The sequence below is a fragment of the Nannobrachium achirus genome (genome assembly GCF_963921795.1).
Source record: "Nannobrachium achirus genome assembly, chromosome: 15".
In the NCBI taxonomy this organism is placed as follows: Eukaryota; Metazoa; Chordata; class Actinopteri; order Myctophiformes; family Myctophidae; genus Nannobrachium; species Nannobrachium achirus.
Genome location: NC_137822.1, coordinates 29,998,686 through 30,016,054, shown reverse-complemented (window position 1 = coordinate 30,016,054; position 17,369 = coordinate 29,998,686). Strand labels below are relative to the sequence as shown.

Here is a 17,369-nt window from a genome sequence, read left to right as displayed (position 1 = left end):
GAAAAGGGTCCTGGAAAAAATAGCTATGCATTGTCTTTGGTTATTGATTTTGTTAATAGCTCTGAAATGACAAATTAAACATTGGCCAAATTGTCAAATATTAGAGGCAGAAATTGTGAAAATAGCCGATCTACATGCTCTCAACGCCTCGCAACGCGAGGCGTTGTGAGCATGTAGATCGGCTATTTTCACAATAAAACCATGTTATACAAAATTCCTCAAGTCTTAGTGCTCGTCAGGGTGCCGGGGTCCCCAGTTCAAATATGATTATTTCGGGGGTCACAGCCTGAAAAAGTTTTGGGCATTGCGCATAGGAGTAAGCGACTCGTTATTGAGCTGAATTATTGCTATATAGTCCTGGAAATCTGGTTAAATATTGTGGAAAAGTTTTGGAAAAGTTTCGGAAATTAATTGGTAAAGATGTGTGGGAACCCTGCATATTACACCATTGCTGAATGCCTTGCTGTAAAGCAGCAGCAACTTTAACCATCCAAGTTATTTATACAAACAAAGCGTACACACAAATCAGCTTCATATGTACTTTAGATATTCTGTATATCCATTCATAAGATTGACAGCCTAAATATCTTACAATATTGGTAATATTAAAAAGAAATCATGCAGAGTTTACAGTAAATTGGAAAACGGTAACTGCCATTGACAACTGTCTCATCTATGTATCTGTAGGCTGTAAACATGAACGCCCTCTGTTCATGACGCATCTTTGATTACAATGGATCTGCTTAAAACCGGTGGAAACACAGGCCGGTTTGCGTCTGGTTCCGTGAAAGCGCCTCGGTTTCCAAGAATATAGAATGGAACAGGTTATAAGAACCACATTTCTTTTGGTGGAAAAAAAGGGTCATGGTAGTGATTTCTTTTGTTCATTGTACAGCACAGATGGGAACCCCTATTTGTAACTATACCTTTCAGGACGGGAACCCCTTTTGGGGTTCTTGTTGCTATGTACAGTATATAGAAACATATCGTCACTGTCAGGCAGAATATCACCCAAGTTTCAAATTTGCTCGTTTTTTCGTAAAGTAGCCCTGCTTCATCATACAATGCCCTGCTTCATTAACAACGCCTCGCGGTGCGAGGCATTGTGTGCTTGTAGATTGGCTATTTTCACTATTTTGACTTTTGATACAAAACAAATGGTTTTGGAAATACAAGGTTTCATTCTTTTTTATTTTTTTTCCTTAGAAGGCTATTTTAAAATCGTCTTCAGTCCTAAATAGTTAAATGAAGATTTCTTCTTACTTACATCTTACTTACTTGCCCCACCATGCAATGGACAGGAAAGGAGACGCCCTTAATCACAAGCTATCACTCTGTCAGGTTCATGTGAACAAAGTCATCAGAGTGGAGCGTCACGGTCTCAGTGGATTCATCACCGAGACGGTGATGAATTCTGACAAGGCCTTGAGGCTACTCATTTGATGAGCTTGCAGTTGTGAGGGACGATCTGATCTGATCGTCTTTTTTTATCTGATAATAATGAATTGGCCTGCGGAACTGGATGTAGTTCATTGTCAGTTGTGACGATAGGAAGATGTTAAGGCTGAATGATCTCCTAGGCAGTGGAGCCGGTTGGAATTAAATCTGTCCAACCTTTTCTCTATTTCCCCCTCTAAAAGGAATGGACAGAAGTTAGAACTACATGGATTAGAGCAGGGGTCTTCAACAGGGGGTCCGGGACACCTAGGGGGTCCTCCAAATCTTTGAGTCATAGAAACTTTTTTTTCTGCATTAACCACTTGAACCCTAGCGTCCATATTCTGAAAACTTTTGCCAATATTAAATATTGACAAGTTCAAGTGGTTAAATATCTGAAAACACAAATTGACATGAATCCAAAATACGCTGATGATTGTGCTGTCAAACAATGAAACTATATGGAATCTATGAACAGGTTGTGGGGGTCCCTGCTTCATCTCTCTCTCAACTAAGGGGTCCTTGGCCTGAAAACGTGGAAGACCCATTAGAGAATAATCAGCAAAAACAGGGTCGACTCTCCTTCTGTAGGGCCCCTGGGGACCTCCACTCAATAGTGTGGTCAACAGTGCAGATTGATGTGGTGAATGTGGCGCTATGCATTTCAACACCTTTGTTTCTGTTTGTTTTATTATTTGCGCCAGCTGACGCGCAAGTTCTGCGTTCGGCTGCATATGTATGTTGTTGTCTGCCCGTGTTTTTAAGCCCAATCAGGGACCAGCATTTCTGGCAACGTCATCATTAACAGCCAATGAGGGACCAGCACTCCTGGTGATGTCACTGGCATCGCCAGTGGTGATGCCAGTGGTGAGCGCACCTCATGGCGCGCTCTGCTGGCTCTGCTGGCGCACAAGTAGGCCATACGTGGCCTACTTGTGCACAAGGAGCAAGTTGGCACTTTGACAGAGTGCAGTTTAGGGATGGGACGAGATGAAAATGTCATATCATGATTATTGTGACCAAAGAAATCACGATTTACGATATTATCGCGATAATCAAAATATCCCCAACATCTATTATCCTGGGGTGGAACATTTTCCAAAAAATAGCAGATCTACAAGTGTAGATCTTGTAGATCGCCAATATTTTGTCAAAGAGATTTGGTAGAGAATGAAACGTACGTTATACCAATAGAGAGTTTAAATGGTACCGGATATGCAGCTCAGCAAATAAAAGGTGAATTGATCCCAGTGCATGACAGAGGACGATTTCACTATAAACTAAATTGTTTTTTTTTATCACGATAAACGATAACATCGCTTATCGTCCCATCACTAGTGCAGTTCTACACTCTAAAAACAAAAACTAGGCTCTACTCAATTTTATTGGTGAAACATTTTTACACTCAAAAATATTGAGTAAATATTACTGTTATGAAATCAGGTAGATGATACTCAATTAATTTGAGTAAAAGTAACCAAAACTTTTACGTACTTATTAACAACTAAAATTGAGTACAATGACCTAAAGAAATTGAGTAGATATAATTAAATTATTCAGTCAATGCCACAAAAGACTACAAGTAAATACATTGAAATATTAAGTAGATCTAATTGAATATTAGAGTATGATTTAACAAAACAAATATGTCACATTTACTTTATTCATTTACTTTTATTGATTTAATTCATATAGTACCATTTACCCCTTTCATTTACTTTACCTTTTACTCCAGGAGTACATGATGTCAAATGAATACACATGAAATAATTATGCAGATAATTATGTTTTTAATCAACTCATTTTGACCAGTGTAACACCACATCAAGTATGAACATTCAACATACTTTAGTATGTAAATGACATGCAACAATGCCTGCAAAAACAATAAAGATAATGATCAGGAAAGGGGTATCCCTGACACTTTTAAAATTCTGTTTACTAAAGAGCAGTGTGTGTTCACAATACTGTATACCTCTAATTGAACTGTGCATACTGTAAGTAAGCAGTCTGTCAAACATTATGCACCATAAGAACAATGAGCCCATCAAATGAACAGTAAGTCATAACCACAAAATACATTAAAGACAGTCAGAGGCCATTTGGCATGAAAGAAAATCACAACTTGGAATATGAAATAATAAATAAGCATTTACAGTAGCTCAACATTTAAACATATTGACTATGCACACGTGTAATGTCTATATGCTAAACTGGCCTGTTTGCATTATGACTCGAATGCACCAGAAACAAACACTTTACATTAACTAATTACTATCAGCAACAAATACCATTGCAAAAATGCTGTTTTGACAATAAATCCACTTTCAGTAGGTTATACCCACTTTCTGAGAGCATCTTGCTGAACAGTAGTCGGCAAGCAGACATTTTTTCAGTCTCTGAACTTTGGCTGAAAGGTGTCCAGGATCCAACTCAACTAGTACTTTTTGGAACATCTCAAGACCATATCTGAGGTTCTTGGGGTATCTCAGATTAAAGGCATAGAACAGTCCCAACAGATAGCAGCAGACCCCCAAGATTGTTGAGGGCAGTGATGCCCTTAATCACAATACCTACATCAGTAGGTTCATTCATTGAGTCCTCTTGGTTCTGCAGCAGGTAGATCTTCATCTTCATCATCACCTCCTCTGTCAACTTCTCTTCTACTCTGACAGGTGCACCAGCAGCTTCCTTCCTGCACACATTGTGAAGATAATTGTTTAGAGCTCACTTTCAGGCTAAATGTTACAAGACACACAGACACACATTGAGCAATCCTAGCTGTCTCCACACATGCAGCCCTGGGCATAATCTTGAATCAGTTGGACCAGACATGCAACGGATGCAACAGCCATTCAGCCAATGTCACAACCTCATTCTCTGGACATCACTATGCTGTTCCTTTGCATGTGATGGTCTCATCCACGATGACATTAAAACGTCAAAACATTTATTTTACTAACTTGAAAGTCCTTGATCTTGACACTATCTTCTTCCAGATGGCCGATGAGACATCGGATGATGACCTCTCGTGTTCGTTGATTGGGGATTCCTCTCTGCAGAATAGAAAAATAATTATTTGAACAATAAAGAAAAAGTATGACTGCACTTTCATAACTAACATAAACTTTGGCAATACAATTGTTTCCACAACCCAGTTTTAGCAACGGAAGCTGGGAGACTGTCCTTAGTAGCTATTAAGACATACATTTAGAAATGAATAATCAGGAGAGAGAGAGTTGCAGGGGATAAAGATGAGTTTAGCATAAATTAATATAGTAATTATTGTCATTAGCCAGGTGAAATATAATTAAAGCAGTTAGAGTAAATGAAAGTTTCATACCTGAAGTACAATACTCATTTGTGCCCAAACTGCCCTTCTTGGACTGGAACATGGACAGTAGTTTGGGGGTATAGAAGTCCAACATTGCCATACATTTTGGCTCAAGATTCAGTGTGGTGATCATCCTGAACTTTGCACTAACCTGGAAGACAGAGATGAGGGGAAGAGAGTAAAAAAGAAGACATGTAGATAATAATGTAGGCCTATACCTGTGCATTTTATCTTCATTGTACACACCATTGTATGCAGCTGTGCATAGCTTGTAATAAATGCAAAAAGTCACAATGACTAGAGGGCTTGCACATTCCTCTCACTGTAACCTTAACTAGCTGCAAACCTTTGTAAAGAACATAAGTTATACCCAATACATTTGTGTAGCCTATATGCACAAAGATACAGTAAATCTACTTACCAATATTTGCAAACACTCTCCAGGTTTCTTGTTGAAGAAGATGTGTGCTGCTGCTGTTTGTTGACAGAATGTTCCAGTAGAACTTTCCCATGAACCCTTGTGTACAATTTTGAATCTTAGTCATATCTACTCAATTGTTTAAGTTGTTGTGAGAGATGAAAGATTATTAAGTTGGAATGAATAATAATTAAGGGTCTTTTTAAATTGATCCATATAAGTACTCCATACTCAAATATTATGAAGGAAAATTACCAAAACAAATTGAGTATAATTCATGAATAAAATCAGTTGGTCAAATACTAATTTATTCTCATTAAATTAACTCAAATAATATATGTACATCTAACTCAAAAAGAACAGTTGGATTTTTACTCATTTTGTTTGGTGTGACCTACTCAAACAATCACATACATGATATTCAGTGATTTTATTGAGTAAATATAACTTTTTCTAATAGTGCTATTTACTCTGTCACAGAATTCTTTCTTAGAGTGTAGTTTGGTCCTGCAATTAGGGCTGTCACGATATGACATTTTACATGACACTTAATTGTCACTCAAATAATTGGCGATTGACAATTTAATTGTGTTTTTGTCGTTGATAATTACATTTCTTTTTGGCTTTTAGGCTTTGAAGTTATACATGGTAGATATGACACATAACCTAAATATACAAAGACATTACTGACATATTTGACAACGTACTACTTAAAAAATAACTTTGATAGTGGAAATAGCCGATCTACAAGCTCCGATGCGACGCGTTGTGAGCTTGTAGATCTGCTATTTCCACTATTTCGGACATTTTTCAACATTCACGATTATGACGATTATGACAAAATAATTGCGATAATGTCAAATAATCACGATTAGACGATTATGTAATAATTGTGACAGCCCTACCTGCAATCGCATGTTAGGGCTACACTAATGACTGACCAGCAAAAGGAATCGTCTGCTGAAAGGACGACTTCACCCATTTTCAATTCACTTGAATAATGATGATGTCACTGGTAGGCAGGTTTCTGAAGTGTCCACAGCCCTCCTGTGAGAGATGAACCGAGTAGAATTTCTTTTTTAAATTATGAGCATTAGTGAGGACCAATTATATGAAGATAGGTTGAACTAGGGGTGGGCGATATGATGATAATTATCGTTGAGACGATGCAATGTCTCCACGATATGCCATTTCAGAGATATCATATATATCGTGATACAATTGAGGGAGCCTTGTAAAAAACCCTGTTTAATCGTTAATACAGAGATTCATTGTAGAATTCAATTTAAACCTGCATTTTGATCTAAATCAGTAGTTCTCAAACTTTAAAATGTCAAGGTCTCCACTTAACTCTGACAGTATACAAAATGGGTCCATTTGGTTTCATTTGTATACTGTCAAGAGTTACATCAAGAGTTACATAATTGTAAAGTTCAATTTAGACCTCCCAATTTCAAAAGGAACCCAGAGAGTCTAGTTTTTGTCAAGTAACTTGAAAAAAAAAAAAAAAAAAGAATCGTGATAAAATCGTGTATCGTGATACAGCTAGGGAAAATCGTGATATTTTATTTTTCCATATCGCCCAGACGCCCACCCCTAGGTTGAACATGGGTGAAGTCATTGCAATTGCAATGTCCCTGGTTCAATTCTGTCTGGAGAGTAGACCTGAGTTGCATCACTTCTCCCCACTCTGTGCTTTTGTATCCTATCTCTAGACAGTCCTATCTAAATAAACCACCTACAAATTATATTCTATATGTTAAAAAGAATGTTGTCTTTTGTATTGTATTTAGTGTCAGATGTTTTGGATAATAGAATACATTTCTCAAAATAAGCGATTTTCTAACTTTGGCAGGGTAACTTTACATGGCAATGTGTGTTAAAATTCATGTGAACCAGATCCTGAATGGACGTTTCGATCTCATGTTCAGAGTAACAGTCTGTCTGACTTAGGAGAATCTATCTCCCCTTTTTAACACACTAAAAGCATTGCATTCTACTGAGTGAATGACTTGTGAAACTGATCAATTAAATGTTACATTTAGATTGATTGGCCTGGTTTGAATATTTAATAAGACAGGACAGCCAGTCAGCCACTAAGGAGGCAAGTGCTGCCACCATTAATTGCATACACAGGCTGTACTAGTAGAGTTTTATTGCTCCGTTACTGCAAACGAAATTGTTGGTGACAGGTGTCCAGTCAGAATCGAAACAGGGATGTTGTAATTATGTGACATACTATCATTATTGAGAGCCTCTTAAAGATGGGGTGCCATGAAAACATGATTATCAGGTATTATGAAAACCAGAAAAAGTACAAAACTACCACCTCTAGCACCACCTCCTTAAGAACCTCTACTATCATTATTGCCATGATATCCAGTAATCTACTGGTGTGCTCAAAAGTAGAGCCCTGCATTAGGATTGGGAATTTGGGGTCCCAATCAATCAATCAATCAATCGATAAATCAATCAAATCATTTACGCCCAGACCAATGTTATGATATGATACACAGTACAGTTACAGGTAGAATTGAGGTGAAATGACTAGGGATGGGACGATAAGCGATATTATCGTTCATCGTGATAAAAAACACTCAGCGATAATTGTATCGTGGAGATTTAATTTATTGTGAAATCGCCCTCCGTCATGCACTGGGATCAATTGTAGCTTGTAGATCTGCTATTTTTGAAAAGTCGTGAAAATGTTTTAAAATCTTTGAATATATGTATTTTTAAGCGAACATTTGTAACTCAGATTTTGCTTCTGCGGGGTCCCTGCCTGGAACTAAATATTTTGAGATGGGGGTCCGTGGCCAAATACATATCATTTTGGGGGTCCTTCACGTGAAAATGTTTGAGCTTCACTGACATAGAAACATAGGTTTTTCAAAAAAGAAGACATTTATAGAATCGGGTCAAAAGACAAATTTTCAATTTAAAAAAAAAATAGCAGATCTACAAGCTCGCAGCACGGCACTCGGTGCTGCGCTGTGAGCTTGTATATCTGCTATTTTTCAATAGTTAAAACACTAAATAATGCGTAATAATGCGTTCCCTGTCCCAACAAACGAGAAAGAGAATCAAACTGTCGATTATAATAGAAAAGCAGGTCTGGCATTTGGAAACATTTCTCAGTTGTCGCTGACATGGAAAGTGGAAACTAACTGGAGGGGGAGAACCCATTTTCAAAATGTTGTTGTTAGCGACAAGTACATCCGTCTATTTATGAATAACTTAATGATGAGCACACTGTGTTGCTGTCCATAGTGCTGCAATGGCCCCCTCTCTCTCTCTCTCTCTCTCTCTCGCTCCTGTTTGTAAGTGGGTCCCAATGGAAATATTGCAGGAGCAGATGGTAGTTAAACTTTGCTGCAGGCGGGAGCGGGGCGGTCAAAAATAAACGGTGCGGGATGAAATCATTGTGGGAGCGGGTGGGAATGGTCAGAAACCCCCGGCGGGACTGTCCGATTCCGACATGGAAATTAATTCCCATGTGGATTCACTTTTACTGACCGAGCCAATAAAAATAACTGTCCTGTTAAGTTGTGTTGATGAACCTCGTTAGCTTTCATTGTTTAATCAAACCCAATGTGTTGTAATTTAACCTTTTAAGTTTATTTACATTTAACAGCATTGAGCCATTAGCCTCTTGTGGGGGAGAGGAATGAAAACAATTTAAAACATAGCCTCCGACATGAGAACTGTAAGGGGACAAACATATCACAGATTGAGACATTAAGTTCTGCTTCTATTTTGGGAAGAGGAACTATTGCAAAAGCAAGTTTAAGAGTCAAAAAGCCCTGGCTTATAGCAGCCCCTAGAGCAGGGGTTTTCAAAGTGGGTGACGGGGCACCCTGGGGTGCCGTGACGGCAGTCCAGGGGTGCCACAAGATAATTTGATAATATTTGGAATTTATTTGGACACTTATTTAGTATCATTTCGTCGTTGTCGGGTGGAAATCTTATGTCCAAAAACTCTTCGTTTTGCATTTATCATTTTAAAAATGATTTAAACTAGTGAAAACAGCCGTTCTACAAGCACTGTGTGCTTGTAGATCTGCTGTTTTCACTACCTTTGTACGACGGCCTTGTATGATGAAGCAGTGCTTTACTTTGCGAAGAAACATACATATTTGAAACTTACAAGGTTTCTGCCCGACAGTACAAGTAAGTTGTTTTCATCAGTTCGAACCAAAATGGTGATTCTCTCGACGTTTTCCTCGCAACATAATCGCTAAAATATGGCATAAATATAAGGTGTTGGAAGCGAAAATTATGTACAGTACAGTATGTAATGTAGGGGTGCCCTGAGCCAAAAAAAGTTTGGGAACCCCTGCCCTAGAGGCTTTGCTGGCCCTTTTGCTGGCCCAAAGGATGGTTATAAGAGGATAGAAGAAGTCCATGGGCGCACCAAAATGAGTAGGCTTTAACCTGCAATCTGCCCATGTGATTGAGAAATCCTGTCTGTAAAGTTGATATTTTTCACTGAGGGTGGCGATAAAGCCAAGGTCATGGGGTCAAATAGTTGAGGTTCATCCTACAGGAAGTGTAATGGGAATGTAAAACTGGCTCATTGAGGCAGCTTGTACTTGAGTGCAATGGAGAGTTTGGTCTAAGGGTGGCGCTAGACAAAAGGCCATGAGATCGCCAAAATCAGGGTCATCATCTACTAGTAGGCCTGGGGCCAATTCTGATATCTTCACAAATTGGTACCACCCAAGGTGACCGTACATTTTTTACATTTTTGACTTCCTACATGTCTCTAGTTTACATTTTGGTATGATAACCCTTTCTGATACCCAGCTTAATTGATGTTATCACCTGCTAGAGTCGGTCTCCCATCGACTTTCTATACAGGAGGAAAATACCCAGAAAAAGATTTTTTTTCTGGGTATTTAAGGAGGATCTGCGGGGTCTAACTAGGGGTTTGTCATGATGCTGAATCCATTGCAGGCATTTGTTTTGCACAAAAAACATTCTGTGGGCTAGAAATGGCCTCAGAAAACAATACATGTATGGGTGAGTATTCATGTTAGTCGGAGGCCTTAGGTTTTTTTTTCTCGTGCTAATCAGTCTAAAAGTGCAAAATTTTGCACAGATGTAGCTCAGGGCATGCTCTAATGATTTAGCTAGGGCGCCCGAGTCTGCGACATTCGGGGTCGCCACAGCGGCCAAATCAAGTTGGGCTCCCATCGACTTTAGTGATGAAAAGTGATGAGTCATCACTTTTCAGAGTTTTGTGGGTGCTGTGGTGACCCCGAAGGTCGCCGACTCGGGCACCCTAGCTAAATCATTAGAGCATGCCCTGAGCTACATCTGTGCAAAATTTTGCACTTTTAGACTGATTAGCACGAGAAAAAAAACCCTAAGGCCTCCGACTAACATGAATACTCACCCATACATGTATTGTTTTCTGAGGCCATTTCTAGCCCACAGAATGTTTTTTGTGCAAAACAAATGCCTGCAATGGATTCAGCATCATGACAAACCCCTAGTTAGACCCCTCAGATCCTCCTTAAATACCCAGGAAAAAAATATTTTTCTGGGTATTTTCCTCCTGTATAGAAAGTCGATGGGAGACCGACTCTAGCGGGTGATAACATCAATTAAGCTGGGTATCAGAAAGGGTTATCATACCAAAATGTAAACTAGAGACATGTAGGAAGTCAAAAATGTAAAAAATGTACGGTCACCTTGGGTGGTACCAATTTGTGAAGATATCAGAATTGGCCCCAGGCCTACTAGGGCCAGGCTATTTTTGAGAACGTTCACCTTTAATGATATGGCCATTGGCCAAAATAGGGACACCGTCCAGGGGTAGGGGTGGGCGATATGGAAAAATACAATATCACTATATTTTTCCAAGCTGTATCACGATACACAATCTTATCACAATTCTTTTTCATGTTGGTTTTTTAGGGTTATTTTTCAATTTAGACCAGAGGTCCTCAAAGTGGGATCCAGGGACTCTCTGGGTTACTTTTGGGAGGTCTAAATTGACCCTTTCAAGTATGTAACGCTGACAGTCTACAAATGAAACCAAATGGATCCGTAAGGGGTTAAGGGGAGACTTTTTAAACATTTTAAAACATTTTAACACGTTGCAAGCCGCGGCAGAACCCTCTGAACAGAGGTAGCGCCGAAGAAATAAGCCATTTATTTACAAACATGTTTTAAAAAAACAAAGCCCACATGATAACAACACGTAATGGAGTGCTCGACACAGCGTACATATTCATCCTGCAGAGGTCGGCGATCTTACTTTGGCGAGGCGGAGGGGAGATCAATTCCATTCGTTTACGTGCGGCGAAGCAGGGAAAGGAGCGATAGAGAAGCGGCGCCCGAACGTGATTGAAACCGCGATCCACGAACAGAGACAAAGACCAGCCATCTTGTTTGAGCTTCTTGTTGATTTTCAACACTGGGGAGAGGATGAGGCTCCTCCTGGCCAGCCATCCATCCAGAATGTGAGTCAACGGCGTGGCCTGCTGGATATTAGGAGTATCACACCCAGCACCAGAAAATGACTGTCAGAGCATATTAACCGTTTCAGATCGCTCCAAAAAGACACAGAGAAGAATTTCCGATGTTTTTTTTTTTTTTTATTATAATTTATATCAAAAGTCCGGGAATAGACGTGTGGCTGATGGGACCCAGTAGGAAGTCCGAGGGAGTACGGCCAGGCTTAGAAGGTGTTAAAGTTTGAGAACTACTGATTTAGACCAAAATGCAGGTTTAAATGTATTCTGCAATGACTCTCTGTATTAACAATTCAACAGGATATTTTGTTTAAGGCTCCCTCATTGTATCACGATATATACGATATCTCTGAAAAGGCATATCATGGAGACATGGTATCATCGCAACGATATTAATCACCATATCGCCCACTCCTAACCAGGGGTGGTTGTGGATGTGGTTAATGGGGTTAACCTGTGATTCTTCCAATCTTTCCATAGACTGAGCTGCCCTGAACTCGGAGAGGAGAGGGTCTCCCTACAGGAGGCAAGATGGCGTTCGACAACACTCTGCGAAGCTACTCCATCATCCCATGTTTCATCTTCGTCGAGGTGAGCAATTATGCGTATGTGTGTGTGTGTGCGTGAGTAGGGCTCACGCACTACTCACGCATATCGAAACCGACATTTACCAACTTATTCTGGCTTGAATAAGGTTAATTTAATAATCGAGAAGAAGCTTTTATCATTGAACCTTGCAAAAAGATTATGCAGGTGCTTTAGAGCAGTGGTTCTCAACCTGTGGGTCGGGACCCCCAGAGGGGTCCCCAAATTATTTTGGGGGCGTCCCCAGATGATTAGTTAAATGTTAACATTGTTTTCTCACTCAACAGTAAACAGACCAACATACAGTATAAGTGTATACATGGCATCTGCATTCTGCACATTTCTAAAGTTTAAGGACTTTAAAGACCAGTACCTCTGGTCAAACATTGGCCAAATTGTCAAATATTAACGGCAGAAATAGTGAAAATAGCAGATCTACATGCTTACAACGCCTCGCAACGCGAGGTGTTGTGAGCATGTAGATCGTCTATTTTCACAATGGAATGGATCGAGTCAAACTAAATGTAATGCCAACTCCTACCATTCCAAGTGCTTGTGCAGGGTGGGGGGTCCCCAGTTCAAATATGATTATTTGGGGGGTCGCGGCCTGAAAAGGTTGAGAACCACTGCTTTTGAGAGGGTGGGGTTGTGCATGCGTGCACCAGTGTGAATGAATTGCAGCAACTGACCACAACTGGTGAATTATACACCAACTGTCAAGAGCGTGTTCAAATGCGCAGAAAGCTGAACATATACTGTACGTGTGTGCGCCCATGTATGTGTGTGTGTGCGCACACGCATGCCTGTGCTTGTGTGTGATGCAAGGCACCCAGAGACATCTTTGTGATTAAAGACTTTCAGCTGAGATGGTAATTAAATATGGAGAAGCGCCACAGAGCATTACCTGTCTCTCTTTCTGCCTCTCTTTCTGTATGTCTCTCTCTCTCTCTATCTCTCTCTCTCTCTCTCACACACACACCACACACACACACACACCACATACACACCCAGGGGTGTCACACCGGGGGAGAAAAGTGGGACTGAGTTACTAGGGCCCAAGGTGGAGGGGGCCTTAATTATATTATCTCACGAAAAGTCGTGAGAATGTGTGCAAATCTTTGAATATATGTATTTTTAAGCGAACATTTGTAACTCAAATTTTGCTTCTGCGAGGTCCCTGCCTGGAACTAAATATTTTGAGATGGGAGTCTGTGTCAAATAAATGAACAAGCTCACAGAGTGCTGCGCTGTGAGCTTGCATATGTGCTATTTTTCAATAGTTAAAACAAAAAATAATGCGTCATAATGCGCTCCCAGTCTAAATGGGTTAAACCCCCTACTCCCCCTATGAAGAACATTCATGGGCGGCCCGCAGTGAATCCTTGTACCCAGGGCCCAGAATTTGGTGCGACACCCCTGGCCTGCACACACACCACATCACAGAGCAGTCTCACTGAGGACATGCCATGCATAATGAGGCTCTGGAGGTTTCTCTGCCACTCTCTCCTTCATTTCATATCTTCTTCTCTCTCCATCTCACCATTTGCCTCTTTCTATCTTTCCATGTTGTCTGTCCCCCTCTTGTCTCTACCCCCATCTCTCTCTATGTATATCTGGCCATCTCTCATCCCATGCCACCTGCTGTGGACAAACGTATGGACATGTCTCTTGCCACTAGGGATGGGACGATATGAACATTTCATATCACGATTATTGTGACAAAAGAAATCGCGATTTACGATATTATCGCGATAATCAAAATCCATTATCCTGGGGTGGAACATTTGCCAAAACATAGCAGATCTACAAGCTCACAACGCGAGCTTGTAGATCGGCTATTTCTTAGACATTTGATAGAGAGTGAAAAAAAGACTGTATCAAGTACGTATATTATAAGTACCTTTTACCAAAGGGTTTAAGTGGTACCGGATATGCAGCTTGGGCAAATAAAAGGTGAATTGATCCCAGTGCATGACGGAGGACGATATCACGATAAATTAAATCTCCAGAATACGATTATCGTGAGTGTTTTTTATCACGATAAACGATAATATCGCATATCGTCCCATCCCTACTTGCCACGCCCAAATATATTTCTGTCTGTCTCTCATTCTCTCTCATTCTCTCTCCCTCTGTCTCTCTCTCTCTCTCTGACAAGCATCTTTACGAGACGCTTGCCTCACACAGAGATATTTCCCATCTAATTAGCCAGCTTGTTCCTGACAACCTCACCTCATTAGATGAAAATGTTATTTACTTTGTCGGCTTGATTACCGTGTAGGGAGACGTACGTACATTTTTAAATATTTGTCATGTCTTTGGCACACAACGTCCTGCAACACTCCCACTTATTGATTGGTTGAAAAATCAATAATTCAAATCAAGCCTCGGGCTGTCAAGAAGGCAAAAAATAAATAAAACAGCATCGGCTAAATCTGAGATTAGTCTAGGCTTTTAATAATGATAATCTTATTTCAGCGGAATTGTACGTTTACAAAGCACTTTGCAGCGGAGGGCAGAAAACCCGCAACACTATATATTGTCGTTGTCGGGTGGAAACCTTGTATGTCCAAAACCGTTTGTTTTGTATTTATCATTTTTAAAATGATTTAATCTAGTGAAAACAGACGTTCTACAAGCACACAACACCTCGCACAGCGAGGTGTTGTTTGTTTGTAGATCTGCTGTTTTCAATACTTTTGTGCGATGGCCATATGATGAAGCAGTGCTTTACTGCTTCATCAAAAAAAAAAAGAGACTTGGAGATACAAGGTTTCTGCCCGACAGTGACGATATACTATATATGTGTGTGTGTGTGCCTCACGAGGGAGTTGGTGTAGGAGAGATGGACCGTTGGAAAGCTGAGATGGAGACGGTAGGACAGAGACAGTGTAGGGCACACACAGGATGAACCTTCTCATGGGATTTGATCCTGACCAGTGATGAGCTCTTTTCCCAGAGGGAAACCTATTTTGCATTTCTTTATTCCCTTTGCTGACATCAAGACTGTGTGTGTGTATAATATCACAATTTCCAGTGTTGAGTAACTGGAAACTATTATGTGTGCGTGCGTGCGCGCATGTGTGTGTGTGTGTGTGTGTGCGTGCGTGTGTGGTGTTGTACAGTATGTATGTTGTATTTTACACACATACATACTGTAAACTCCTACATTGTCTCCCTCAGCTTCCCTACACTGTCTCTCTCTGTCCTACTGTCTGTCTCTCCTACACTATGCTCTCTGCTTTCCTACGGTAGTCTCCTACACCACTACGGTTTTCTTTAACAGAAGGTTAGAAGAATATTATTCCCTGCCTGCACTTAGATTTCTTGTTGTTTATATTTATTTGCAATCTAGTATTAGGGTTATGTCTTTCTTCTGTATATTGTATGGCTGCTGTTAGCACAGTGCTGAGGAACGCGTGCCACACTAACATTTTACATGTATGAGTGATTGGCAGGTAAACCCTCTTGATTCTTGATTCCCTCTCCCTCTCAGCTTTCCTACTGTCTGTCTCTCCTTCACTCTTCCCTCTAAATAGGGGTTCCCAAACCTTTTTTTTTTTTCTTTTTTTCATCCGAGGCACCCTTATATGCATAATTTTCATTCCCACTTCCCAGGACCTTATATTTATAGCATATTTTAGTGATTATGTTGCGAGGAAAATGTTGAGATAATAGCCATTTTGGTTAGAACTGACTGAAAATAACCTTTTTAAGTGCCCAAATAAATCCCAAATATTATCCAATTATCTCATGGCATCCCTGGACTGCCGTCACGGCACCCCAGGGTGCCCCGTCACCCACTTTGAAAACCCCTGCTCTAAGCTTTCCTACTATCTGTGTCTCCTACACTCTCTCCTTCTCTGCTTTCTATCGTCTCTCAGTATTTTGTTAGAGAATCTACATTCCTTAACAATACAATCTTTTACACTCTCTGGGTGAAATCAACCCTCAAGATTGATCGTGAGCAATAGGCTATAATAAGATACCTAGAAATGACATCAAAGATGTCTGTCAAGTTTTCCCGGGCTGATTGTAGATTAGACAAGGTGTTTCTGTGAGAGGGAGGGCTTCATGCTGCAATACATAATTAGTTTATCCAGATTTATACTTAGTTGTGTGCTGAAAATGGCAGATCTACAAGCTCATGACGCATCGCAGTGCGTCACGTCGTGAGCTTGTAGATTGGCTATTTTCGGTGCGTGACGCCCATGCGTAACTAAGTATAACTCAGGCTTTAGCATACTGATGATGTGTTGCCACAATCACTACAGCTGGGATTTGCATAATGCCTTGAGCATTTTAGATGACTGCCAATATGCTGTATGCACAATTCTCGACATACAGCTGTGGAAGATGGTAAAAGCAAACAATTGCTTTAGTTAGATACACAGAATGATGCAGCTGCATAGGAATGATTTATAGAAGAGTATTTATAGTAAAGTATATCCGTACAGTCCCTGTATGCCATGTATGGCCATGATACAGAAAATACAAAATAAATACGGATTTCGTAACTCCATACAGAGATACACACTTTTTAAAAGTGTGACTTTGAAACGTGTTTCAATGTAAAGTACGGTATGTCAAGATAATACATTTAAAATTTACGGAACTATTGATCTCTCGCCAATATTTGGAATTTCTTCATGGAAAGGAAAGCTTACTCAACACCAAACCTTTACCAACGTGTTTAATTGTCCATTAAAGGTGATACACCATGCATTTAAAAAGTATTTGTCACATTGTTTGTCCCAAAAACGTTTTTCAAAAGGTTTGAGGCTAAATTACCACTCCTGATAGAGAGCCTCTCATGCGCCACCCCGCTCCCCCCCCAAAAAAAATCTTTTTGAAAAAAAAAATCTTTTTTGAAGAAAAGAAAATATTTTTGAAAAAAAAAAAAAAAACGATTTTTTTTTTCTTCAAAAACGGCCGTTTATGACGTCACAAACGGCAGCAAATCTGGACAGCCTGTTTTGAGAACCCGTGGGATGCTTTTAACCTCCACCTTCCCAAAACCAGAGAAAGACACAACGGTCTGAAATGGGACTTTGTGAGGATAGAAGGTGCTAGTGGGACCCCAAAAAAAGGTTTTAAAAAAGGAAAAGTGAAT

At 40.1% G+C, this 17,369-nt stretch overlaps 1 protein-coding gene across 1 annotated transcript in view; it reads left to right on the top strand.

Moving 5' to 3' along the window:
- Positions 1-12,202: 12,202 nt before the first annotated feature.
- plppr1 (phospholipid phosphatase related 1) overlaps positions 12,203-17,369 on the top strand; it is a gene marked incomplete at both ends in the record, with an annotated part of 70,263 nt that continues 65,096 nt past the window's right edge. The window contains 1 exon segment of the mRNA XM_080743024.1: positions 12,203-12,262. Within this exon segment, the coding sequence (XP_080599150.1) occupies positions 12,203-12,262 (60 nt within the window).